Source organism: Giraffa tippelskirchi, chromosome X, assembly GCF_054371585.1.
Source record: "Giraffa tippelskirchi isolate mGirTip1 chromosome X, T2T-mGirTip1v1.2.pri, whole genome shotgun sequence".
In the NCBI taxonomy this organism is placed as follows: Eukaryota; Metazoa; Chordata; class Mammalia; order Artiodactyla; family Giraffidae; genus Giraffa; species Giraffa tippelskirchi.
Genome location: NC_137289.1, coordinates 107330629 through 107357903, shown reverse-complemented (window position 1 = coordinate 107357903; position 27275 = coordinate 107330629). Strand labels below are relative to the sequence as shown.

Genomic DNA, 27275 nt, shown 5'->3' with positions numbered 1-27275 from the left:
ACAGCTAACAGTGAATGTTTACCCCATTCGGGCCTTGTTCTGTATACTCTGCATGTATTAATTCATTAATCTTCGCAGCCACCCTTTCAGATGGAGAAGCTGAGAAAGAGAGGGGTAAAATAATTATCAAGGTCTCACAACTACTAAGTGGCAACAGGATTAAAATTCAGACATTCAAAAGCCAATGCTCTTGATCATGAAACTTTCCAGCTTTTAATTATAATTATTGAATACCATTTGCCAGACACTAGGTTAATGGTTTTACTTAAATTAATTCTCACAACAACCCAGTGAGTAAACTGCTAATTGTATGTTTCACTTTACAGATGCATTCTGAAGCACACAGAGGTTGAGTAATATGTTCAAGGGTCACACAGCTTGCATGCAAGTAGAACAGAATTTAACCTCAGGTTTGTGCATTTGGAGCTCAAGCACTTACTTAGATCTCTGCTCTGTGAGCTGCTGCTCAAGAAGGTCTGTGGAAGATATTTAGATCCAGGAACCACTTGAGATTCTTACAAACCAGGTGGAAGCTAATGATGGGTTCAATAACCTGCCAGATCTTTTCTGTGACTCTCCAGGCAAAGACCAGTCCACCCCCCTCCTCAGATGACTTCCATGCCAGTTCATTAGCTCACAGATACTTCTTTTTCTTTCTTTCTTTTTTTTGGTGTGAAACAAGACACAGACATAAAGAACAGACTTTTGGACTTTTGGACTCGGAGGAGAGGGTGGGATGATTTGAGAGAATGGCATTGAAACATATATATTACCATATGTAAAATAGATAACTAGTTGCAAGTTTGATGCATGAAGCAGGGCACCCAAAGCTGGTGCTCTGTGACAACCTAGAGGGATGGGGTGGGGAGGGAGCTGGGAGGGGGATTCAGGAAGGAGGGGACACATGTATACCTATGGTTGATTCATGTCGATGTATGGCAAAAACCATCACATTTTTGTAAATAATTATCCTCCAATCAAAATAAATAGATCAATTTTTTATAAAAAGAAATTTTAAAATTACATAGGTCAACAAATATTTCTTGACCACCTCCTAAGCACCTTTTCCAGGCTCTGGGGGCACAGTACTGAGTGACAACAGATAAAAGTCTCTACTCTCCTGGGAGCTTACACTGTAATAGACAAACAAGATAAACAAAACAGAGGCTAAAAACATAAAGAAGAAAATCACGCGGTATATTAAAAGATGATAAGTGCTATGAAGGAAGTGCTGCTGGGTGCTCTGTGGTGACCTAGAGGAGTGCGATGGGGGATGCAGGTGGGAGGGACGTCCAAGACGGAGGGGATATATGTATACATATAACTAATTCACTTCATCGTATAGCAGGAACTAATGCAACAGGGTAAAGCAATTACACTTGAATTAAAAAGCAGAAAGAAAAAGAGAGTAGGAAAGGCAAGGAGGGAGTGTTGGTGGTTTGGGGTTGATTGCAATTTTAAATAAGGTGGTCAGGGAAGGCCTCACTGAGAAGGTATCGTTTGAAGGAAAAGACAAGAAGAGAAGAGGGAACCATGTGACTCTCAGTGTGGTGGGGTGGGAGAGGAAAGAGTGCTTTAGTTAGAGGCCCCGGCAAGCATCCTGAGATGAAACAGATGCACAAGGAACAGAAAGGAGGCCTGTTTCATCCTCTTTCTTCTGCTCATTGGAATAATCCAGGCTGGAAGGAGGTGGTTGCTGAGAAGAGGCCTCCATGCTCTGATCTCTGCAGGACAACCTCACCCTTGCATCGTGGCTCCATGTGCCCTCAAATGTTCCTTTGCCTTCTGAGTTCTGGCAGTGCAAAGCTTAAACTACTTTCTACACCCAGCTCAAGACTCACTTTCTTCAGGAAGCCTTCCAAAAACTCACCTCACCCCCCCATTACTGTTCAAAACATAAAGTTCACTCCATTTTGAATTCTTACCATAGCAACTTACATTAATATTTGCCCATGTCAGCTCGACATTATTCTCTAGGTGTTCCACGTGATTTTGTCTTCTTTCCCCAGCTACTTTAGGAAAAGAATCAATCATTTACCTCTTCCCATGATGCTTTTGAACTGTGGTGCTGGAGAAGACTCTTGAGAGTCACTTGGACTGCAATGCGATCCAACCAGTCAATCCTAAAGGAAATCAGTCCTGAATATTCATTGGAAGGACTGATGCTAAAGCTGAAACTGCAGTACTTTGGCCACCTGATGTGAAGAACTGACTCACTGGAGAAGAACCTGATGCTGGGAAAGATTGAAGGCAGTAGAAAAAGGGGATGGCAGAGGATGAGATGGTTGGATGGCATCACCGACTCGATGGACATAAGTTTAAGCAAACTCCAAGAGATGGTAAAGGACAGGGAAGCCTGGTGTGCTGCAGTCCATAGGGTCCCAAAGAGTCAGATACAACTGAGTGACTGAATTGACTGACTAATAATGCTTAAAGGTGATGTACATTTGACTGGTGTTTGACAACTGTTGGATAATTGGATGATTGGATGGATGGATAGATGATTGATTGGATGAATAGTGCTACAGACTGAATATTTGTTTCCCCCTCAAATTTGTATGTTGAAGCCTAACCACCACCACCCTCACCCCCCGTGATGGTATGTGAAGGTGGGGGTCTTTGGGAGATGATTAGGTTATGAGGGCTTCATTCTCATGAATGAGATCAGCGCCTTTATAAAAGAACATCTGGAAGCTTCTGCCAAGCAAGGACACAGCGAGCAGACAGCATCATCAGATCTGCCAGTGACCTTGATCTTGGACTTCCCAGCCTCCAGAACTGGGAGAAATAAATTTCTGTTGTTTATAAGCCATCCAGTCTGTGGTATTTTGTTATAGCAACCCAAACAGATGAAGGCAAATAGTTTTAAAATAAGAAGAGGAATTCTTCATCTTCTGAAACAGAAGAGTGACTGAATGCTTTCTAAACACCATGAAACTTAATATCTTCTGAAAAAAAATTAAAGTGTTTCAACTAGGAAACTGAAAATCGTAATTCTTCCCCCCAAAAAACTTGATCAGTATCTTTGTCCTCTTTTCTTTCCTAATCTTTTCTAAATACACCTGCTGATGGAGATGGAGACCTCCACAGTAAAGAGTTCCCAAAATAAGCCCATATATTTACCTCAAAGAATAACAGTGTATTGAGAAGGATGCAGGATTTTGTGCCCCTAATCCTCTACTACTTGTATTAGCCATTTCCAGCTGTATCACATTGCAAACCATCAGGACACACCACTGATGTCAAGAGGTTGTTTCCAAAGCAGAATAACGCCCACAGCTAAAATCTATCTTCCTGAGCCAATTTTTTCACTCTTTCAATTAGTAGACACGTAAGTGTTTATTTGATCAAATTAGCACAGACACTGAAAATACCCCAATAAATATCATCTTTTTTTTAGGGCATGAAATTTTGAACATTTGCCAACACACTGCCCGACATCTGCCAGCACTAGCAAAACGCCAGTGTGCTTTGGCCTTCCATAATGTGCTTTTCAAAAATAGAGACAGCTACCCAGCAGTTTTAGTTTTCCCAAGAGGAATCTTGGCTCAAATAAACACTACATGTGCCATTACAGTGTTAAGGATTATAAGAAAGCCAACAACTTGAAGCTGTGGTCCCTGCCCTTCTCTGGGACAAAGGCCCCCCTGAAGCTCTGTAGAAAACCACGTAATCTCTCCAATAAAGCACACACATGCAAACAATTCTGTATATAAAACCAGAGAGTATAACTGAAACTTATCTTGAGTCTTTTCTCAAGAGTCACAAATTTGAGGTTGAGAAAGCTTGATGACAACACTGAGTGTTGGTGAAATTAAGAAGCAACCGGAACTGCCATGTCCTGATAATGATGGTGCAACATAGTATAACCACTTTGGAAAACTCTTTGGCAGTATCTACTAAAGATGTTTATGCACACAGTTTATGACTCACTTCTAGGTAAATGCCCAAGAAAATGGTCCCCAAACACCTACACAAGAATGTGAAATGTCCATGAACATTTGTGTATTGACCCATTTTACAGAGAAGGAGAGTGAGTCTTAGGATAAACAATTTCCCCAGGATCACCCAGCTAATGAGAGGGGTTCAAGTTTCAGTTCAGTTCAGTTCAGTCGCTCAGTCATGTCCGACTCTTTGGGACGCCATGAACCACAGCACACCAGGCCTCCCTGTCCATCACCAACTCCTGGAGTCCACCCAAACCCATGTCCATCGAGTTGATGATTCAAGTTTAGCCATGCTTAAAATCAAGCTGGTTCCCCACCTCATGCCACCTCTCATGATGCAGCAGTGTTGCAAGGAGAAAGCCAATTCTGACTCCACGTTGGAAACTGTTTCTTTAACTTGCTTTTCGTTGCTCTTGTTATTATAATCATACTCAACGGCTTGCCTGGAGAACCCTGACCCTCTGCTTGACTATAAACTAAAGTGCCTTTGTTCAGCTCCTGGAGAGATAGCTTGTCCCTGCCCACCTGTGAATAGAAGAGATTAACACACCCCTTCCAAAGGCTGGCCACTCCCTTGGAGATGTTTTGCAAGACTGAAAACCCTTTCACTTTACTTCTCCACTGCCTCTCCCTCTCTATTCTGCCTTTTTACTTTAGTTACTTATTGCTTCTTTCTCTCTGATCTATAAAAGAACCTGGCATCCAGATCCCAATAAGATGGTGATTTTGAGGCGCTAGCCTGCCATCTTCTCAGTCTGCTGGCTATCCAATTAAAGTCTCTTTTTGCCTCAACACCTCATCTCTCGGATTCATTGGCCTGTCGTGCGGCAAGCAAAGTGAGCTTGGACTCAGTAACAGCAGGAGATCCAAGATCTGGATGGTCACAAGGGCATAGACAACAGCAGGCACCAATGTGGCCCACCTCATTGCCATTCCACTCTGTCTGCTTAAATGTGTTTGTGACTTTAAAAGCCCCAAGCAAAGGATAACTATCAAATTAGAACTGACACTATATTTAGCTAAATGATGAAGAGAATTAAGATCGTTTTACTGATAGGCTTGGATGTTGCTGTGCTTAGTCTCTCAGTCATGTCCAACTCTTTGAGACCCCATGGACTGTAGCCCACCAGGCTCCTCTGCCCATGGGGATTCTCTAGGCAAGAATATTGAGAGGGTTGTCATGCTCTCCTCCAGGGGATCTTCCCAACCCAGTAATCGAACCCAGGTCTTCCGCATTGCAGGTGGATTCTTTACTGTCTGAGCCACCAGGGAAGCCTAATGATAGGCTTGGATAGGTCCAGAAAAAAAAATCTCTAGGCATCATATTTTTAAGTGCTAAGAACATTAGGACAATTTATTTCAGTCACTAACAGTATACTGACCACAGATATGTGACAAGCACCATGTGACCCAATGAAGACACAGAAATGAAATAAGACACAATCCCAGGCTCAACGAGCTCCAAAGTCTAGTTGGAGAGCAGGTCCACAGAAACAGAGTTACAGTATCATAATTATAACATGGCACATGGTTGACTTCATGGTGTCACCTGGCCACATGGCTGTAAAGGGAGCTTTGCACAGTGCAGCCAGCAGGATTCATGAGGGCATCTGCCTGTGTGCATGCTCAGTCACTTCAGTCATGTCAACTCTTTGCCACTCCATGGACTATAGCCCACCAGACTCCTCTTTCCATGGGATTCTCCAGGCAAGAATACTAGAGTGGGTTGCCATGCCCTCCTCCAGGGGATCTTCCTGACCCAGAGATCGAACCTGTGTCTTCTGCCTCTCCTGCACTGCAGGCAGATTCTTCACCCCTGAGCCACAAGGGAAGCCCCGTGACTGTGCCTATCTTACCCCAAACACCCCTATGCATCACCATCCAGAGCCATTCTGTTAGCCAGGGGGCTAAGTCTACAAAAGCCCCAATAAGTAAAACTTGGTCTAGAACTACGTAAGAGCAGAGTGGTCTACCCAAATGGTCAATATGGTGGACACTGATGAGCTTGCCCATCTCCCCACTCAGAAGAAAGGGTATTATTTCTTTACCTGCTAAGACTGTTCCTGGAAGGCAGCCCTTGGCTCTTAGTGTCCTTCAGAGATGACCTCAGCTGCAGAAAAACCACTTTACCCAAAGTCATGCTCCCTTCTCTGAGCAGTGCTCTTCCAGTGACTGACTGATGTGAGGGTAGAGAGGTCTTGTCCTCCTGCCCTGCTCAGGACAGCTCTGAAGTGTCATCCCATATTTAGAGTTCCTTGCAGGGTGGGCTGAGGATTCCATTGAAAATATATCACCGTTTGACTTCTCCCTCTGCTGGCTCCTGCCTCTTTCCCCTTCCATCCACAGCTGTTGATGCCCAGAGCATGCCCCAATAACCCTCCAGCGTGCTAGAGACATTACTTTGCCAACAAAGATCCGTCTAGTAAAGGCTATGGTTTTCCCAGTAGTCATGTATGGATGTGAGAGTTGGATTATAAAGAAAGCTGAGCACCAAAGAATTGATGCTTTGGAACTATAGTGTTGGAGAAGACTCTTGAGAGTCCCTTGGACTGCAGGGAGATCCAACCAGCCCATCCTAAAGGAAATCAGTCCTGAATGTTCATCGGAAGGACAGATGTTGAAGCTGAAACTCCAATTCTTTGGCCTCCTGATGAGAAGAGCTGACTCATTTGAAAAGACCCTGACGCTGGGAAAGATTGAAGGCAGGAGGAGAAGGGGACGACAGAGAATGAGATGGCTGGATGGCATCACCAACTCAATGGACATGAGTTTGAGTAAACTCCAGGAGTTGGTGCTTGACAGGAAGGCCTGGCGTGCTGCAGTCCATGGGGTCACAAAGAGTCAGACATGACTGAGGGACTGAAGTGAAGTGAAGTGATGCTCCTCTCCATCTCAGAGATCTGCTTCCTGGGAAACTCCCTCATAACAGCCATTCAACGGAATGGACACAACAGACTGTAACAATGTCTAAAGACTCTCAATTTCCTGGCTCTGGGGGTGGGGAGGTAAATCTCAGGAAAATAGATAGAACCAGGTACAATGGGTCCCCCTTTGAGAATACGGGGCTTTCTTTGGGGAGGATTAGTGGGGAGATCCCGATCTTCTTCTCTGTGATCCTGACCAGAGACTTACTAAAGGAAATAAGAACTACAGCCATAGCTGTTACAAACATATTCAGATAGGTTAACAGACTGACAGGGGAAATTGAGAGGAGAAAGATTGTAATCAAATCTAAGTGAAACTGAGCAGGACCCTGTGGGACTTCCAGGTACAAATCCTTTCCAAGTCCCACCCCCAGTCCCTGTTTCTTGTTTGTGGAGCCTCCCAGGTGGCTCAGTGGTAGAGTCTGCCTGCCAATGCAGAAGCCACAGGAGATGCGGGTTTGATCCCTGGGTAGGGCAGATTCCCTGGAGGAGGAAGTGGTAGCCCACTCCAGTATTTTGCCTAGAGAATCCCATGGACAGAGGAGCCTGGTGGGCTACAGTCCATGGGGTCTCAAGGAGTTGGACATGACTAAGCACTCATGCATGTTTCATGTTCGTAGGAAATAGGCTTCATTTAGCCTCCCTGACCTTTTCAGAGTTCCAAAAGGCAGATTCAAACAGTTGCTGATCAAGGAAGGGAGGAAATGCAGAAACAAAGGAAGAGCAATCAAGAAACAATTTGTTGTTGTTGTTCGGTGGTTAGGTCTCATCCAACTTTTTGCAGCTAAATAAGAAACAATAGCACAGCCATTAAAGCAGGGTCCTTGTTCCTGCTCAAGGAATATACATAATATCTTTGAGGTCTTCTGCAGGAATTAAGGCCCTGATGACCCTCCAGACTTCAATCAACTAAAACTTGACCTCTGTCGACCTTTGCCCCAATTCTATGCTGAATTCTCCTTTGCTCAAGCCCTTTCATGAATATGCATGTACCTTTAACTTAAAACTTCCTCAGTTTTGTTGGGGGCTTCCCTGGTAGCTCAGCTGGTAAAGAATTCACCTGCAATGCAGGAGATCCCGCTTCGATTTCTGGGTCAGGAAGTTCCCCTGGAGAAGGGATAGTCTACCTGCTTCAGTATTCTGGGGCTTCCCTGGTGGCTCAGATGGTAAAGAATGCACCCCAATGCGGGAGACCTGGGTTTGAACCCTAGATTGGAAAGATACCCTGGAGGAGGGCATGGCAATCCACTCCAGTATTTTTGCCTAGAAAATCCCTATGGACAGGAGCTTGGCGGGATACACACATTCCATGGGGTCACAAAGAGTCAAACACGACTGAGTGACTAAACACAGCACTATTTTGCTGTGGGGAGACACTGCTTTGGGAAAGATCCCCAGTGTTCTTTGCTGCAGGTAATAATAAATTCTCCTTCACTTTGACTTGGGTGTGTTAGGTAGTTAGAATAGGAAACAAGAGTCCAAAATGGTGGTGGCTAAAAGACAAGGAAGGGAAAAGCCCACGAAAATGGAACAAAGCAAGGTCCGAGGACCGGAGTGAGAACTTCAGGTAGAACAGCACTCCTGGCTAAGCCTAATTTGCATAGGGCAGGCCCAGGGGGAGGAAAAAAAACATATAAAAGGAGGAGCCAAAGCGTGCTCTCTCTCCCCCGTGCTGGGGCGTTCTTCTCTTCCTGTCTTTGAGTAGACGGTCGGCATGCCCTCAGGCTTCGAGGATGGATTTTCCTGCTATTATCTAAATAAAAGAGCTGTAACACTGAGCTGTAACACTGATTCGTCTAAGAGCTATAACACGGTCTGTTCGAGACCTGAGAGTTATAGCGGTCTGTCCAAGACCCGAGAGCCATGACCCGCCGAGGGCTCTAATGTCCGTCACTCCAAATCTTTGTTGTGACGGGACAGAACCGAGGAGCATACACTTGCGTAACAGGTGTGTCTATTGGCTTGACACCTATGAGTAAACCAAGTTTTCAGGTGACAGAAGGCCTACAAAGCAAAACTCACTTTTATATCATACGTCATAATTTAAAATCTCACTAAGGTCACATAGAGGTTTGCACCAGGAGCAAGAGTGAATTTGCCATCATAAAAGTATCTCCAAGGACTTTAAAAAATAATTCCTATTTCATGTTTTGAGTTATTTAGGCAAGGACCTGGTAGTTAAAATCCACATGGTCTCCAAATTCCAATAAATTTTAAACAAATCTAAATATTGAAATCTTCCCTTCCATGCATTTTTAACATGCTCTGTTAGCTGCATTAAACTTATACACAATCTTAAATTAGAGAAAAGATCATTGTAGTCTCACTAAAAGACTTTATAAAATCCTCCATAAATAATTTACATGAAAGATAGTTTTCTCAGCTCTAATATCAGAGTTTAATTAATAAATCCAATGTGGTTTTTCATAGGAAAAAATAGATCAAATGCTTATTAAAATAGCCATTACTAAAGAGCTTTAAGAGCTTATATAGATATCTGGAAAATGCTTCTTCAATAGTGTGATATTGTGATAATATATATTTGGTCTTTATCTCAAGTTCCTGGCACAAGAGATTCTAAAACCTTTAGGAGTTCTTGAGAAACTGGGGTGAGAAGAGTGTCTTTTGTTCTCCTAACAAACCCCCTTCAACCAAACCAGGGTTTATGCTAATGAGGGTGACTCTTAATAGGCCCTTAGATAGCTTCTGGATGGGAGCTGGTTGCCAAGGGAACCAACCTCAGTGATGAGAGTGTTGGAACTTTCAGCCCTGCCCCAGAACCTCCAGGGAGGAAGGGGGTTGCTGATTACTGATGCAATTAGATGCCCAGTGATTTAATCAATCACACCTACATAATGAAAACTCTATAAAAACCCCTAAGGGAGTTCAGAGAGCCTCAGGTCAGTGAACTAGAATGCATGAAAAGGCAAAAAGATAGGACACCGAAAGATGAACTCCCTAGGTCAGTTAGGTGCCCAATATGCTACTGGAGATCGGTGGAGAAATAACTACAGAAAGAAGGAAGGGATGGATCCAAAACAAAAACAACACCTAGTTGTGGATGGGACTGGTGATAGAAGCAAGGTTCAATGCTGTAAAAAGCAATGTTGCATAGGAACCTGGAATGTTAGCTCCATGAATCAAGGCAAATTGGAAGTGGTCAAACAGGAGATGACAAGAGTGAACATCAACATTCTAGGAATCAGTGAACTAAGATGGACTGGAATGGGTGAATTTAACTCAGATGACCATTATATCTACTACTGTGGGCAGAAATCCCTTAGAAGAAATGGAGTAGCCATCATGGTCAACAAAAGAGTCCGAAATGCAGTACTTGGATGCAATCTCAAAAATGACAGAATGATCTCTGTTCGTTTCCAAGGCAAACCATTCAATATCACGGTACTCCAAGTCTATGCCCGGACCAGTAACGCTGAAGAAGCTGAACTTGAATGGTTCTATGAAAACCTACAAGACCTTTTAGAACTAACACCCCCAAAAGATGTCCTTTTCATTATAGGGGACTGGAATGCAAAAGTAGGAAGTCGAGAAACACCTGGAGTAACAGGCAAATTTGGCCTTGGAGTACAGAATGAAGCAGGGCAAAGGCTACTAGAGTTCTGCCAAGAGAATGCACTGGTCATAGCAAACACCTTCTTCCAACAACACAAGAGAAGATTTTGCACATGGACATAACCAGATGGTCAGCATCGTAATCAGACTGATTATATTCTTTGCAGCCAAAGATGGAGAAGCTCTATACAGTCAGCAAAAAAAAGACTCAGCCGACTGTGGCTCAGATCATGAACTCTTTATTGCCATATTCAGACTTAAATTGAAGAAAGTAGGTCAAACCACTAGACCGTTCAGACATGACCTAAATCAAATCCCTTATGATTATACAGTGAAAGTGAGAACTAGATTTAAGGGACTAGATATGATAGACAGAGTGCCTGATGAACTATGGATGGAGGTTCATGACATTGTACAGGAGACAGGGATCAAGACCATCCCCATGGAAAAGAAATGCAAAAATGCAAAATGGCTGTCTGAGAAAGCCTTAGAAATAGCTGTGAAAAGAAGGGAAGTGAAAACCAAAGGAGAAAGGGAAAGATATTCCCATTTGAATGCAGCGTTCCAAAGAATAGCAAGGAGAGATAAGAAAGCCTTCCTCAGCAATCAATGCAAAGAAGTAGAGGAAAACAACAGAATGGGAAAGACTAGAGATCTCTTCAAGAAAATTAGAGATACCAAGGGAATATTCCATGCAAAGATGGGCTCGATAAAGGACAGAAATGGTATGGACCTAACAGAAGCAGAAGATATTAAGAAGAGGTGGCGAGAATACACAGAAGAACTATAAAAAAATTATCTTCATGACCCAGATAATCACGATGGTGTGATCACTCACCTAGAGTCAGACATCCTGGAATGTGAAGTCAAGCAGGCCTTAGAAAGCATCACTGCAAACAAAGCTAGTGGAGGTGATGGAATTCCAGTTGAGCTATGTCAAATCCTGAAAGATGATGCTGTGAAAGTGCTGCACTCAATATGCCAGTAAATCTGGAAAACTCAGCAGTGGCCACAGGACTGGAAAAGGTCAGTTTTCATTCCAATCCCAAAGAAAGCCAATGCCAAAGAATGCTCAAACTACCACACAATTGCACTCATCTCACACACTAGCAAAGTAATGCTCAAAATTCTCCAAGCTAGGCTCCAGCAATACGTGAACCGTGAACCTCCAGATGTTCAAGCTGGTTTTAGAAAAGGCAGAGGAACCAGAGATCAAATTGCCAACATCCTCTGGATCATTGAAAAAGCAAGAGAGTTCCAGAAAAAACATCTATTTCTGCTTTATTGACTATGCCAAAGCCTTTGACTGTGTGGATCACAATAAACTGAAAAATTCTGAATGGGATGGGAATACCAGACCACCTTACCTGCCTCTGGAGAAACCTGTATGCAGGTCAGGAAGCAACAGTTTGAACTGGACATGGAACAACAGACTGGTTCCAAATTGGAAAAGGAATACATCAAGGCTGTATATTGTCACCTTGCTTATTTAACTTATATGCAGAGTACATCATGAGAAATGCTGGGCTGGAAGAAGCACAAGCTGGAATCAAGATTGCCAGGAGAAATAACAATAACCTCAGATATGCAGATGACACCACCCTTATGGCAGAAAGTGAAGAAGAACTAAAGAGCCTCTTGATGAAAGTGAAAGAGAAGAGTGAAAAAGTTGGCTTAAAGCTCAACATTCAGAAAACTAAGATCATGGCATCTGGCTTCATGGCTTCACGGCATCACTTCATGGCAAAAAGATGGGGAAACAGTGGAAACAGTGTCAGACTTTATTTTGGGGGTCTCCAAAATCACTGCAGATGGTGACTGCAGCCATGAAATTAAAAGACGCTTACTCCTTGGAAGGAAAGTTATGACCAACCTAGATAGCATATTTAAAAGCAGAGACATTACTTTGCCAACAAAGGTCCATCTAGTCAAGGCTATGTTTTTTTGCAGTGGTCATGTATGGATGTGAGAGTTGGACGGTGAAGAAAGCTGAACGCCGAAGAATTGATGCTTTTGAACTGTGGTGTTGGAGAAGACTCTTGAGAGTCCCTTGGACTGCAAGGAGATCCAATCAGTCCATCCTAAAGGAGATCAGTCCTGGGTGTTCATTGGAAGGACTGATGCTGAAGCTGAAACTCCAATACTTTGGCCAGCCACCTCAAGAGAAGGGTTGACTCATTGGAAAAGACCATGATGCTGGGATGGATTGGGGGCGAGAGGAGAAGGGGACGACAGGGGATGAGATGGCTGGATGGCACCACCGACTTGATAGACATGAGTTTGGGTAAACTCTTGGGAGTTGGTGATGGACAGGGAGGCCTGGTGTGCTGTGATTCATAGGGTAGCAAAGAGTCGGACATGACTGAGCGACTGAACTGAACTGAGCTGAACTGATATGCTTAGAGGGTGGTATACGCCAATTCCTTGGGGACAGAAGCTACTGCGCTCAGGACCCTTCCAGACCTCACCCTGTGTACCTTCTCATCTGGTTGTTCACCTGTAACCTTTATAATAAAACCAGTAATAGTAAACTGTTTTCTCTGAGTTCTGTGGGTTGTTCTAGCAAAATTTTGAACCTGAAGAGTGTGTCCTGGGAACCTTTGATTTCTATTGATCAGTCAGAAGTAGGTGAGTCCTGGAAATTTCAACTGGCATCAGAAGAGAGAGCAGTTTTGTGAGACTGAGCCCTTAACTTGTGGGATTTATGCAAACTTCAAGTAGTTAGTGTCAGAACTGAATTGAGCTGTAGGTTACCCAGTCAATGTGTAAAGAGTTAAAGAATTGGTTGGTGTGAGAAAAAAAGCCCCCCCCCCACATTTTGTGTCAGAGTGGTTGTGAGTAAAAAATAGATCATAGGTGACTGAATTGTACATGTATATTATCATATGTGAAACAGAACACCATTCCATGTTTGATGCATGAGACAAGAGCTCAGGGCCGGGGCAATGGGATGACCCAGAGGGATGGGATGGGGAGGGAGGTGGGTGGGGGGTCCAGGAAGGGGAACACATGTAAACCCATGGCTGATTCATGTCAATGTATGGCAAAGACTATTACAATATTGTAAAGTAATTAGCCCCCAACTAAAATAAATAAATTTATAAAATAAAAAAAATAAAAATAATAAAAAATAAAAATAAAAAAGAAATAAAACTAAACACAATTAGTTCTAGCAAAAAAGGGACACTAGCTTAATAGTAAGTGTGGCTAACTCTTATTTTAGAATATTCAGATATCAGAAGTCACTTGAAAAAGATCCCTTTTTTGCCCAATTACGTGCGATTAGAGATGAGAACACAGCTTGTGATGTCCAGCACTAGGTAGCCATATGAACTCGAGCAAGCAACTTCCACTATCTAATCTCTGTATAATATGGCTTTAAATAGAACTAATGTCATGGTGTCATTGCCGGGAAGCAGTACATCTCTTAACAGAGTGCCTTGTCTATAGTAAATGGGTAAATACTGACTAATATCATCACTATTGTCCCTATACTTTTCTTTCCACAAAAAGTATCACCAATTATCATTTTTTAATTAAAGTATAGTTGATTTACAATGTTGTGTTAATTTCTGCTACACAGCAAAGTGACTCAGTTATACATACATATACATGTTTTAAAATATATTCTTTTCCATTTTGGTTTACTGTAGGATACTGACTATAGTTCTCTGTGCTATACAGTAGGACCTCGTTGTTTATCCATTCCATGTATAATAGCTCAAAGCTCTTAACCCCAACCTTCCACCCCATCTCCCCCCCAAACCCCCTCCCCTTTGGCAACCACCAGTCAGTTCTCTACATCCCTGATTCTGTTTCTGTTTTGTAGATAGGTTCATTTGTGTCATGTTTTAGATTCCACAGATATGTGATATCATATGGTATTTGTCTTTCTCTTTCTGACTTCACTTAGCATGATCATCTCTAGTTGTATTCATGTTGCTGCAAATGGCATTATTGCATTCTTTTTTATTTACCAACTGTCATTTAGAGGCCAAGAGACTGCAAGAAACAGATTGCATAGAAAGAGGCTGATTCTCTGACTGTAGGTAAGTTACTCTACACCGCTGACACTTTCATCATTTATAAAATGTGTGTAATAATACCTACCTGCAGGGCTGAAGAGAGGATTATATGAGATACTATATGTAAAGTGTTAAGAGGGATACTAGTATTATTATTTTAGTAAATACAATATCTCTTTACAAACACATACTGACTCAATGGACATGAGTTTGAGCAAGCTCCTGGAGTTGGTGATGGACAGGGAAGACTGGCGTACTGCAGTCCATGGGGTCGCAAAGAATTGGACATGACTGAGCAACTGAACTGAACTTTACAAACACAATGCCATGGGGTCCTCTAGGGGAATTCCACTGTGTGAGTCCCTGGAGGACTTTGCAGCAGAAGGCACAAAGCTTCCTGCCCTTACAGCATCACTCAGCATGCTGGGGTTTACCAGCAGAAAACAATCAATCCCCACTGCTCATCCCAAAACACCCATGTCAGGGAAGATGTTCATCCAGCCACCTTCTCTGTCAAGGACTCTCTCAACCTCCTGACCTGAACCCTGAACTCCAGCCTCAGAGAGCAGCTCAACTAATCCCAAACAACTGCACCCCTTTCCTAGTCCAACTGTAGCCTCACTGGGCTCACAGGTGCCAGACGACAGGTGCGTCCCTAGTCTTTCAAAGGTATTATCCAAATGCTTTTGATGTCCTTAAACTGTATAGAGTAATGAGAAGATGAAAAAGCTATTTGTAACTTGGGCACACACAACATCAAAGGGGAGAAAGAGAGAGATTAAGTCTCCTAAAAGAAATAATTTTTCTCACAATGGGTTTTTCCTCAGATGTCAATTATTACCCTCTTCGGGTTACCACACTATCATTTTGAAATCTGAAGATACATGATGATCTAGGTCTGGAAAAATTGTGTCTAAAAAGTAAATTATCAAAAAAGTCCCACCTGAAAGGTTTTTCTGCCACATAAGATTTTTTAAAATAGTAAAAGTACCTGATATTTATAAAATCATTTTATATCTTATCATATTTAATTTTCATGACAACACCGGGAGTGGAAACTAGTAGTCCCTCTTTACAGACTAGAAATTGAGGGTTCTAAGAAACAGTAAGTGATATATCTGGAGTCCGTAGTGAATTTATTGAAAGCCCAGGACTTAACGAAGGGCCATGACTCCAGAGTTAGTCTGCCTTCGTCTATGGAGAGGTCCTCTCCCATGATGGAAATTCATATCCTTGAATGTATCCAACACAACATGTATTCTACTTTCCACTGAATAACTCATCCAGTTCCAAAGTCAGCCACTAATTAACACCAGTAACGATTTCAACTTTTCACTCAATAAATAGTTTGGGGCAAATTGTTTACTTTCTCTAACAGTACAGACTAAAACGATGATTCACTTTAGATGAGTCAGAAGATTTCAAAATTTCAAATGCAATGCTTTGAAATAAAAACTCCACATTGGAATAAATCAAAAGAGATTTTATGCATAAATAGAAAGGTTTTCTTGGCCCCAGAATGAACATTGCTGCTGTGGAGATTAATCCCTGGTGGTGGAATCTGGTAGAGAAGAGACATGGCAGGAGAAACCTGGAGTGAAATTCAGACAAAGAAAGAGGCAAATCTGGCAAAGAGGCCACTCTTGAATTTTACATACACTCTGTAGACACTAAGGGAATTCAAACTTTACCAACCGGCCTGAGATGAAAGGAATATCCCAGAAGTATCTGTTTATTTGAAAAAATTTTTTTATCAGGAACAAAGAGCTTTCAAAGAAATTCACTTAAGGGGTACTTCTGATGGACGTTCATATGCTTTAAAAAAAAAAAAAAAAAACACCCACTGCTGCAAAAGGGAAGTCATGAGCAAGAAGAAGGTGGGTAAGAGAAATAAGGATTGTGATAGGCAAGCATCATAATTACCATGGCTAACACTTTCTGTACCAGGAATTCTGGACCAGGCATTCTTTCAAGGATTTTACAAGTTTCATTCATTTCTCTCTCAACAACCCTACAAGGAAGGTGTTATCATTATCTTCATTTTAGATTAAGAAATAGAGGTGCAGAAAGATTAAGACACTTGCCTCAAATCGCATAGTCAATACGTAGTGACTCAAATTCAAATTCAGATCCTCTGGCTTCTAAGCCTATGATCCCAATCTTTAATATTTATTGTAGCTGCTTTACAATGCTGTGTTTCTGCTGTACAGCAAAGTGGATCAGTTATACATATGTCTCCTCTGTTTTAGATTTCCTTCCCATTTAGGTCACCACAGAGCATTGAGTAGAGTTCCCTGTGCTATACAGTAGGTACTCGTTAGTTATCTATTTTATACATAGTAGTGTATGTATGTCAGTCCCAACCTCCCAATTCATCCCACATCCCTTCCCCTCTTGGTAGTTGTAAGTTTGCTTTCTACACGTGTGATGCTGTTTTTATACCTTGCAAATAAGTTCATCTGTACCATTTTTCTAGATTCCACATAGAAGTGATGGATGTTATATGATATTTGTCTTTTTCTTTCTGACTTACTTCACTCTGTATGACAATCTCTAGATCCATCCATGTTGCTGCAAGAGGCATTATTTCGTTCCCAGTCTTTATATTATTACAGATGGGAGAGTTGTTTTTATCTTTTGATTTTTCCCTAAAATGTATTTTCAAGGCTATGAGGAACCTTAATATGATATTGCCAACATATCTTCAAGCTGGTGGAAGATCATAACAAAAGACCATTGAGACAAAGGCTGTTTCATTCATAGCTAAGAGAGATACTCTTTAAGATGTCTTATAGTTAAGATTTATTATAATTAAGATGTGTTCATGGTCTCTGTTAAATTTATAAGCATTTACCTTTTTCTTCTTCTGGACATTATTTTCAACCATCTCACTTTTTCTGTCTCCAAGTCTATGTATTTATGCTCAGGAAGTCTGTCACCATACAAGTATTTTTTCTTTCTTTGATCTGTATCATTTAGACTCACTTGAAATTAATCTATTAACTGAGATGGTTCCTAAAATACCTCTAACACCATTCATATGCATAGCTTCAATTGTAAAATTCCATTCAGGGATACTGTCTCATATGGTTGTTTTAAATTCCAAAACAGTCCACAAGGTGCTAGCTAACTTATGCTGACTGAAACTAGATTTAAAGGATGATCGTGGCAATGAGAAATGCAGACTGTCAAAGAATAGTTTCAAAACGCTCCCCTTCAAAGTTATTGAATGTCTGCTGACAACCCTTATGTTTCCTAAATGTACATAAATCCATTCGAATAGAATGCTGTGAGCTTCCAAGCTGAAGGACAGAGCGGGATCCTAAGAATATTTTTAATGAAATGAGCATAACTAATTGTGATGACAACTTAAGGCTTCACCATGTATGCTGAATTTTGCTTTTATGAGAAGCAAAAAAAAAAAAAAAATCAGTCTCTGCAAGTCTTAAATGTTAGGACAGGAAGACAGAAGAAATCAGTCAAGATGATCTACATATAAAAGCCAGGAACACAATGAAGGATACAAAGAGTTGCTGATGAATGTTCAATAAATCATGCTATCACCATGCTTCATTTTCATTTCTAATTCATGCATCTCTTTTCCCACTAGACACATATGGAAGCAAGGTGAAAAGGCTCATAAAACAAAATCTTAAGGTCAAACAAAACATTTCTTATAAATGTTACCCACACTATACCAAATCAGATAGATTTTTATTTTCTGTTTCATTAAACAGTTCACAACATATAGTCTATTATTTGTCCTTCTTAACCTTATCACCCACAAATAATATACACATTGACACTATTATGTGATTCAAAACTAACTGTTGCTAGTTTCTTCTGTCTCCTAAGGGTATAATTTTTTCCAGTGAGGAACTTGTCTCCATATTGCTCAATTTCATTTAAGGAGGTAAGTGAGGAAGAGAGAGGAAATATTGAAATTAAAAATCTCTGCCAGTCCTTCTGTGGGACTTCAGAGTAGGGTCCAGGACAGGTGACTATTTGTCAGAGAACATCAGTGATATTTTGGACCAAGACAGAGATGCTGGGAAAACAAGGATCAGGGAGTTGTGAGAAGAGTCTAAAGGGAGAAACATGGTGGGAGATTGGAATCCACAGAAAAATGTGGCCAGTGAGAAATCACCAAGGGCACTCTGTTTGAAGAGTTTCTTAGAATTACAATGCCCAATATTCAGTTCTAAGTTGTTTGTTTCTGTGATTGAATCCTTCATCCCCACTGTTCAAAACTTCAGTCCAGTCTACTGTACACAAATGCTCGGGGTGGTCCAAAGAAAGTCAAGACAAAGAGGTGAATTCGAACCCAGGTTGACATAGAGCAAAGGAAAGAAGAGAGTCACAGGCCATGAATGTGAATGAGCATATGTGTCATGGAAGCAAGAACCGTGGACCACAGATGATCATGAGAATGTGAGACCCAGTAAACTCACAGAAATTTGAGGGAGATCAATGGAGCTTTCCCCACAGAAGATGAAATTTTGGACTTGACCTATTTTTATGTAAATCTACAAAAGAGAGTGAGTTTAGCCTATATATAGGACATAATAACCAAATTTCAAAATAATTACATTAGACATATTGCAAATACTCTATCACATGATGTCTAACTGTACACAAGTTTTTGTATCACATGAAAGAGCCCTAATTATTTTAATAGAGGTATTTAATAAATCACAAATGTTTTTTCTCTATTGGTTTTGTTCAACTTGTTACCAAATGGTTAATACCACTTCATCAATAACCTTCCCAAATAGGTTTAGAATTAGCCTTTGATAACAGTAAAAAAAATCTTAGAATGGTTGATATATACTTATAAAATACATATGCGTCATTCAAGGATGAAGGAGATTGTCTGAGGGGAGGATCTGGAATTTGTGCTAATATATGGAAATACCGATAGAAAAATCTCCAAATCCTTCAAAGGCTGTTCCAGGCTTACCTTTGTATGGTGAATCAGACGCTCTACTTCATTCACTTTGTAGGTCTCCAATCCTAGCTCCTTGGATAATCTTAAGATACGATTCTGAGTTGGCCCAACGTAAGATCCTCCAAGGTCCACATATTTAACTTTTTGGTTCTGTTTTCCCATGGAAAGAAATAAAAATAAATATTTGTGAAAATGTTATTCCTAAGATAAAAGAGGCAGCCCTAAAAAAAGCAGATTGGTATTTCACAGGTTCTAGACACATCTTGTGGAGTATCTATAAAAATTGGACTCTGTTCTCGACTCTACATTATTCATGCAACTAAACGGTTATTGAATCATTCCTAATTCTAAAGCAAAATTGATCAGACTTGAAATAAGCAAGAGATTTCTGAACCCCATCATTCGCACTACGTACCACAGCGTGCTCTGGGTTTTATTGGCTTAGATTTGTAAACTATGAATTATTGATGAGTTTCTCTTTACTTAGCATTTCTGGCTAATTTTGAGGCACCTAACACTAGAGGAAAAGCAAGAAACGAAAAGACCACTTTTTTTATTGAAGTATAGTTGATTTACAATGTTTCAGGTGTGTAGCAAAAAGATTCAGTTTTATCTGTGTGTGTGTGTGTGTGTATGTGTGTGTGTATATATATATATATACATATATATATATATATATATTCTTTTTCAGATTCTTTTCCATTATAGGTTACTAGAAGTTTTTGATATAGTTCCCTGTGCTATACAGTAGGTCCTTGTTGTTTGTCTATTTTATATATAGTAGTGTGTATTTGTTAATCCCAAACTCCTAATTTTAATCCCAAACTCCCTTCCCCTCTATTCACTTCGGTAACCATAAGTTTGTTTTCTATGTGAGTCAGTTTCTGTTTTGTAAGTTCATCTGTATCATTTTTAAATGATATCATATGATAATTGTCTTCCTTTGTGTGACTTTCTTCACCTAGTATGATAAACTCTAAGTCCATCCAGGAAATGACCATTTCTTTTGTGGTTTGTTAATCCAGACAGTTGAAAGATAGCATTGGACTCCTAATTTAAACCTTTGAAATTGCTCTTAAGTTTAGTAGAAAGGTTTTCATATGGTTTTGAATTAGCTTCATTTGCAATGACTAAGGACCAACCTTTGAAAAAGAGTGACTAGAAAAACTCCCTATGTTTGAACATGTCCAAGCATAACTGGATTCCTAATAGACAGGGACACCAGAGTAGGTCCTCCTTTTCTGTTTTTGTTTGTTTATTGTATGGTGGTATGGTTTAGTTGCTAAGTTGCATCCAACTCCTGAGATCCCATGGACTGTAGCCGCCCACCAGGCTCCTCTGTCCATGGGATTCTCCAGGCAAGAATACTGGAGTGGGTTGCCATTTCCTTCTCCAGGGGATCTTCCCGACCCAGGGATGGAACTTGGCTCTCTTGCATTGGCAGGTGGATTCTTTACCAACTGAGTCACTATAGCTTCCCCACATAAAAAAAGGGGGAATATATATTTCACAAGGGCAGGGAATCTTTTTTGTACTCACTAATGTATTTCAAACATCTAATTATTGATGCAATCGTTTATGGGGAAAGTGCCAAGTGTTATGAGGCAAGAAGAGAAAAGGGACAGAAGAAAGACATGGAAAAAAACCAAATTGAGAGGCTGTGGAGTGTTTTGAAGTAATTTTCACTCTCTTGAAAAGAGTCAAGTGAAGTTCAAGACGTTCAGAAAGAAAAAAGGAAACTCGTTTTCAGGGTCACATTTTTCCAGCCCATTCTTATTGTCTTACCCTAAGGGTGTAAGTCCTGCCTCCCACGCGGTCCCGGGCTTCCAGAACAATCACATTCAGGCCAGAGTCATGCAGAAGTTTGGCTGCTGCCATACCTGGTAGAAAATACAGATGAAATCAGAACCAAACACTCAACTCCAGATAAGCTCCCTGTGCTAACAGCCAATGAGAAAAGTCCATGTTGGCTCATACACATAGCATATCATCACGTTCAACTTAACCAACTTACAGGTGTCTAGGGTTTCTCAATAGAGACCCAGATTCCAAGTCTGCAAAACCAACTGCTATTTCTTGAAAGAATAAAAAAGTGTTTCATTTTTAGTAAAAGACTCAAACCTTAAAAAACTTCTTTGGTCACTATATCAAAATGTTTATCTTTAAAGACTAAATTACATGATTATGTGTCTGACAACATGAAAGAAAACACAAAGCCCCACAAAAAAGAAATGTATAAGCCCCAGCAAACCCAGGACCAAATGGAGCAATTAACTTCATTCTCAAGGTAAATCTGAAAATCCAATAAATTTAGGTGAAGGAGTGAAGGGGGGAGTCAATCTTCAAAGCATGTGAAAGGACCTAAAATTCATTATTAAAACTGAACTTTTGGAAGTTGATGTAAAGTTACAAAACCAAAGACATTAAATGCAACTCGTTTAATTGTCCTCATTCCCCATAGGCTCCATCACTGAAGAAAAAATGACTCCATTCATTTATTCATCTATTAATGTAGTCAAAAATACTGTATGCCTACTACAATTCCAACATCATGAATTCAACATAACAAAACAGCTTCCTGAGATACATTTACATACAATAAACTTTAACCAATGAGTTAAGTGAGCTTTGATAAAGTATAAAGCTTAGTGTAGTAGGGTTCAAATATGTAATTTTTGGTATTAGTATATCTTGAATGTAGTTTTTGATCTCACAAATCTTAAAATTCTGCATCTTTAACTTAGAGTTTAGTAAGAGTTTTTTCAGACAAGATAACTCTGGTGTTCTTACCACAATGAACTGAATTTACTCAGTTCCAAATACCTTACTCATTTGCTTTATGAAATCAAACAAAATCAAGGAAATGTCAAGATGCTGTGCCTTACAGAGAAATGAAACAATTTCTATCTTGTCTTTTAAAAATGATATTCTGGAACTTTTAGATCCCACTAGTGTGAAAAAGGTCTTCCCCGGTGGCTCAGTGGTAAAGAATCCGTCTGCCAATGCAGGAGACACAGGAGATGCAGGTTCAATTCCTGGGTCGGGAAGATCCCCTGGAAGAGGAAATGGCAACCCACTCCAGTATTCTTGACTGGAAAATTCCATGGACAGAGGAGCCTGCCGGGCTACAGTCCGTGGGGTTGCAAAGAGTCAGACACGACTGAGCGACTGAGCATAAGCACGAGTGCGAAAAAAATCCGTACGAAAATAGCTCATTTTCATATAGTGCGCACAACATTTCAGATGCTATTCTGAGTGCTTTAATGTATTAATTCAATGAATTTTCACAGCAATCCAATAAAGAAAAAAGGTACTATTGATATTCCCATTTTATGGCTGAGGAAACTGAATCACAAAGAGATGTCCAAGATCACATAATGAGCCAGCAGCAAAGCCAGGCAGTTTCACTACAGTGTCCGCTTCTATAACCACTATGAGCATTGGTTTCCATGGGGCCTCAGAGCCATCCTTTTCATAGATCGCATCTCTCAATTTCTGCTTCAGGGAGAAATTACATTTCAAAAGTGTTTTTCACTTTGTTTGGTTCACCGTGTTTTGAAAGCACACTGGTATCTTGTGGTTTGATAAGAATCCGTGGAACATAAGATATGCGTCTACCCTGGAAGCCATAATGAAAAGACGAGGCTCCATTCACCCTCTGTGAGCTGTCCTAAAAGAAGAAACCCTTTTTTTTTTTAAAGAGGCTGATGTGACATTTCATTATTTGAGGTAATCCACCTTCTGATAACTGTCCTTGGGGCCAAGGCCAGAGCATCCAGCAGGTGGTGGGGTGATGGTGCCAAAGTCCACACTCCCCCCATACACACATAGTGTGAGCAAGAATTGCACAACACTAACTTAGAAATACAAGGCTTGGATTTTTAACTACGGTTTCCTAATTTTTCCTCCATAAGGAAAAAAAAAAAAGAAAACCTTTTTTATTGAGTCAAAATTGCCCACGATTCAATGCCATCTCTCTTATCAAGCATCAGTTCAGCAAATGAAATATGAAATAACATGCAGCCATAGTAACAGCAGTTATCATGGAATTCAGATAGACTTGCTGAGCATGTTGAGGCTTAAAAAGGGGCTCAGAATGAAACACAATATCACTCAAATACACTAGTATTTTATATTCCACAAAAGATACTACTAAGTACCTGATGCTGTACAGAAACATTTACTAGAACAAGCCAGGGTCTTACCAAATCATTGACTAGAGTTCTGTAGGATCGTGTGCCTTAAAAAGGCATAAATAGAAATTACAAAAGTATCTTTAAATAGAGCAGTACAAAAATATGTTGTGGGAAATGCCTCACAATTTGTCTCACTCATGCTCATGCAGGGTGGTATTCAAAATGCTTGTTGGACATCAACTGACAAAGACTGATTTGAAAAATAATTGACCCAAATAACAATGGCTTAAGGAAGTCCCTGCAGTTTGTTTGTGTTCAGTCGCTAAGTTGTGTCTGACTCTTTGCAACCCCATGGACTGCAGCACGCCAGGCTTCCCTGTCCTTCACTGTCCCCTGGAGTTTGCTCAAGCTCATGTCCATTGAGTCGGTGATGCCATCCAACCATCTCATACTCTGCATTTTAGGAAGAGTGAGTTTTAGAGTACCAAAGAAACTAAGGTGTTGGAGTCTGGTCCGGAGGTTATTAAGATTGTCAAGATGTATAAATAACAAGGTCTTACTGTACAGCACAAGAACTATATTAAATATCCTCTGATAAACCACAATGGAAAAAACACTTAGAATGTATGTATGTATGTATATATATATATATAGATAGATAGATAGATAGATAGATAGATAGATAGATATAGATAGATAGATAGATAGATAGATAGATAGAGATAGATAGATAGATAGATATAGATATATATATATAACAGAATCACTGTGCTATACAGCAGAAATTAGCCCAAACATTGTAAACCAGTTATATACTTCAATACAAAAATTTTTTAATAAAGAAAATTTAAAAAGACTGTTTACATGTAGCTCTCAAGGGAAGGGCTTCCCCAGTGGCTCAGTGATAAAAAATTCGCCTGCTAATACAGGAGACAAGGAGATGCGGGTTCGATCCCTGGCTTGGGAAGATCCCCTGGAGGAGGAAACAGCAACCCACTCCAGTATTCTTGCCTGGAAAATCCCATGGACAGAGGAGACTTGTGGGCTACAGTCCACAGTCCATGGTGTTGTTCAGTGTTACATAACTGAACAACTGAGCTCTCAAGGGATTCCTCACTGATGACTGGCAAAAGGATTAATGGTTTGATTAATCAAAAGATAAGCAAACAACTAAGCACCCAGAGCCCCCCCCCCCCGGGCTGACAACAGGGTTGTTTCCCAAGAGTTCATGTTTATGTCAGTAGTTTGGAACTTTTAACACATTTTGCCATAAAACAAAAATAGGAGAGATGGTGTATTCTCTTAGAAGTCTGAGACTTTTAAAATGTAATACTATTGTGAAAAATAATATAAAGTAGAAACACTAAACAATGTAATCAGTGCTGTTGAAACCCTTAGGCAATCATTTCCTGACACAATGCAGTAACAGCTAAAAAAAAGGAAAAAAAAAAAATCCACGATAATAACAAATGCCATCATAAAGCATTGAGCGTTGCTTTGTTCTGTGTGAAGAAGTAGCGTTTCACATAGAAAACCCATTTGATTTTCACCACAGTACTGACAGGTATTATTATCCTCATTTTAAAAAGAACAAAAAAATGGAGGCTAAGAGACATTCACTGACTTGCCATAGACTATACAATTAGTAGATGGTGAGGGTTCAGCGCCAAACCGGAATTCTTAGCCACCACCCTTGGACCAAAAAGCAAAAGTTAAAAATGCAGTAACTCTATACACAGATTGATGCAATGTCTTAAAAGCATTCTGCTGTCCATCTAAACATAAGAATTTTAAAATATTGGTTTTTCTTTTAAACAGATATTTAATTTTTGCAACCAGTTTGAAAGTGAAAGTCAAGTCTCTCAGTTGTGTCTGACTCTTTGTGACCCCATGGACTGCATGCAACCTACCAGGCTCCTCCATCCATGGGATTTTCCAGGCAAGAATACTGGAGTGGGTTGCTATTTCCTTCTCCAGGGATCGAACCCAGGTCTCCCACATTGTGGCAGACTCTTTAGGCAACCAGTTTAGGAACAAATATATAATCGCTGCCTACTTTTAAAAAGCAAATAAAAACTTGAGTTTAATATGCACGATCAATAAATATTTCACAAACAAATGATTATTTGGCACGTTCAGAAGTAGCCCCTATGTGTCCTAGACAGGTCCCTGATAAGATCATCTCACTTGTTAGTTCTAAATGGTGCAGGATCTATGGTATTTTGGCTCAGGGAGTCTCCTTTGGATGAATAAGCATAGTATGGCATAGCTGACTAAATGGTAGATGAAAGCCTAATGCCATGAAATGATCAAAATATTGCATCTCCCTTTCCACATAGTTCACTTGGAAAATGTTTCCTGAAAGTGATGACTATCTCAATTATTTGGATGCTTCAATCTGTATTAGATATCTAAATTATTTTAAATACCTAGAAATCAGTGGTTTGCAGCATTATTAACGTTCTGTGCCTCCTGTTTTGTGCCACGGAAAAGGGCTTAAGAGTTAGAGACTCTAGGAGACCGAAAAGTACACAGTGCAAGTAACAAAAGGGCCTCTTCCAAGAGTCTTAAGAACAGTGAAGGAGTTGGGATTTGGAAGGAAGATAAAAATCAAAATCACCATCTGCTTCACTCTTCGCTTTGTCAGTCTGTCTCATGTCCTTCCTATTAAAAGCTGATATTTAACAGAATTTTTCGGCATTTTGAAATGCAAGGCTAATTGTTCTGAAAACATTATCAAATATCAGTACTTCCATGTTACAAAGGACTTTTTCTCAGTTTAAAGTTACCAAAAAAGTATCGTGTTGACCAAAACTGAGAAAAAAAAAAATTCACGGTATCTCAAAGCATCTCTAAATTTATAACCCTAGTAAACCTTATCAGCATGCTCTTAGGAAGGAAAAAAGCCAAAAACATGAAAATAGCCCTCATCACCTCTGTCACTTCTAACAAAGCAATGGTTTTATGAGAAAATTCTAGAAACAACCAAGTGACCTTCTAATCAAAGAACTGGAATTCTTTGATGTCTCTACAAAGAATGCCTTTTCAGTTATTTAATACATACACACACACAAAAGAGGCTGGGGTAAGAAGAAAAAATATCACCAATGTGAGACTAAAGTCATTAAAGGAAAGTGGCATTTATAGGTACAATTCAGACGTTAATTGCTGAACTCTTCAACACAGAATAGAGAGGCAGGTGGACACGGGTTCAATCCTTGGACAGGGAACTAAGATACCACATGCTGCCAAAAAAAAAAAAAAGAAGGAAGAAAGTTGTGATCAGTGTGTTCTCAGGAAAGAGGAGTCAGTCTGGACTTGAGGAGGAGGAACTGTTTGGTCAAAGCATTTCTTAATGAGTAGTTTAGTGGTTTAGTTCCCAAAAGACGGGAATATTTTGAGCACTGACTACATGCCAGTTTCAATTCCAAATGTTTTACATATAAGAATTTACTTATTCTCCGAACAACTCTATGAAGTTGGCAGATGTAAAAAGCAAAGCACAGAGGGGTCAAGTAATGTACCCAAGGTCACACAGCTGGCGACCAGCAGAGCCAGTATTCAAATCTAGGCAATGAAACTCCAGAAAACAAACATGGAAAGCAGTCTTCCTCACACTAAATGATGAAGCACTGAAAGCCTTCTGTGGAACATCACGAACCACATAAATACCAGGGCCACTGCTAGCACATTCAATGCCTTTGTGTAAATTACAGGAAGAA

At 40.3% G+C, this 27275-nt stretch overlaps 1 protein-coding gene across 1 annotated transcript in view; it reads right to left on the bottom strand.

The window, feature by feature from the left end:
• The window catches only part of MAOB (monoamine oxidase B), a 104995-nt gene that overhangs the window by 41918 nt on the left and 35802 nt on the right, over positions 1 to 27275 (bottom strand). Inside the window, exons 2-3 of the mRNA XM_081567284.1 lie at positions 21203 to 21297; positions 19430 to 19567 (exon numbers count right to left, since the gene is read on the bottom strand). Of these exons, the coding sequence (XP_081423410.1) occupies positions 19430 to 19567; positions 21203 to 21297 (233 nt within the window). The remainder of the gene's footprint in view (positions 1 to 19429; positions 19568 to 21202; positions 21298 to 27275) is intronic.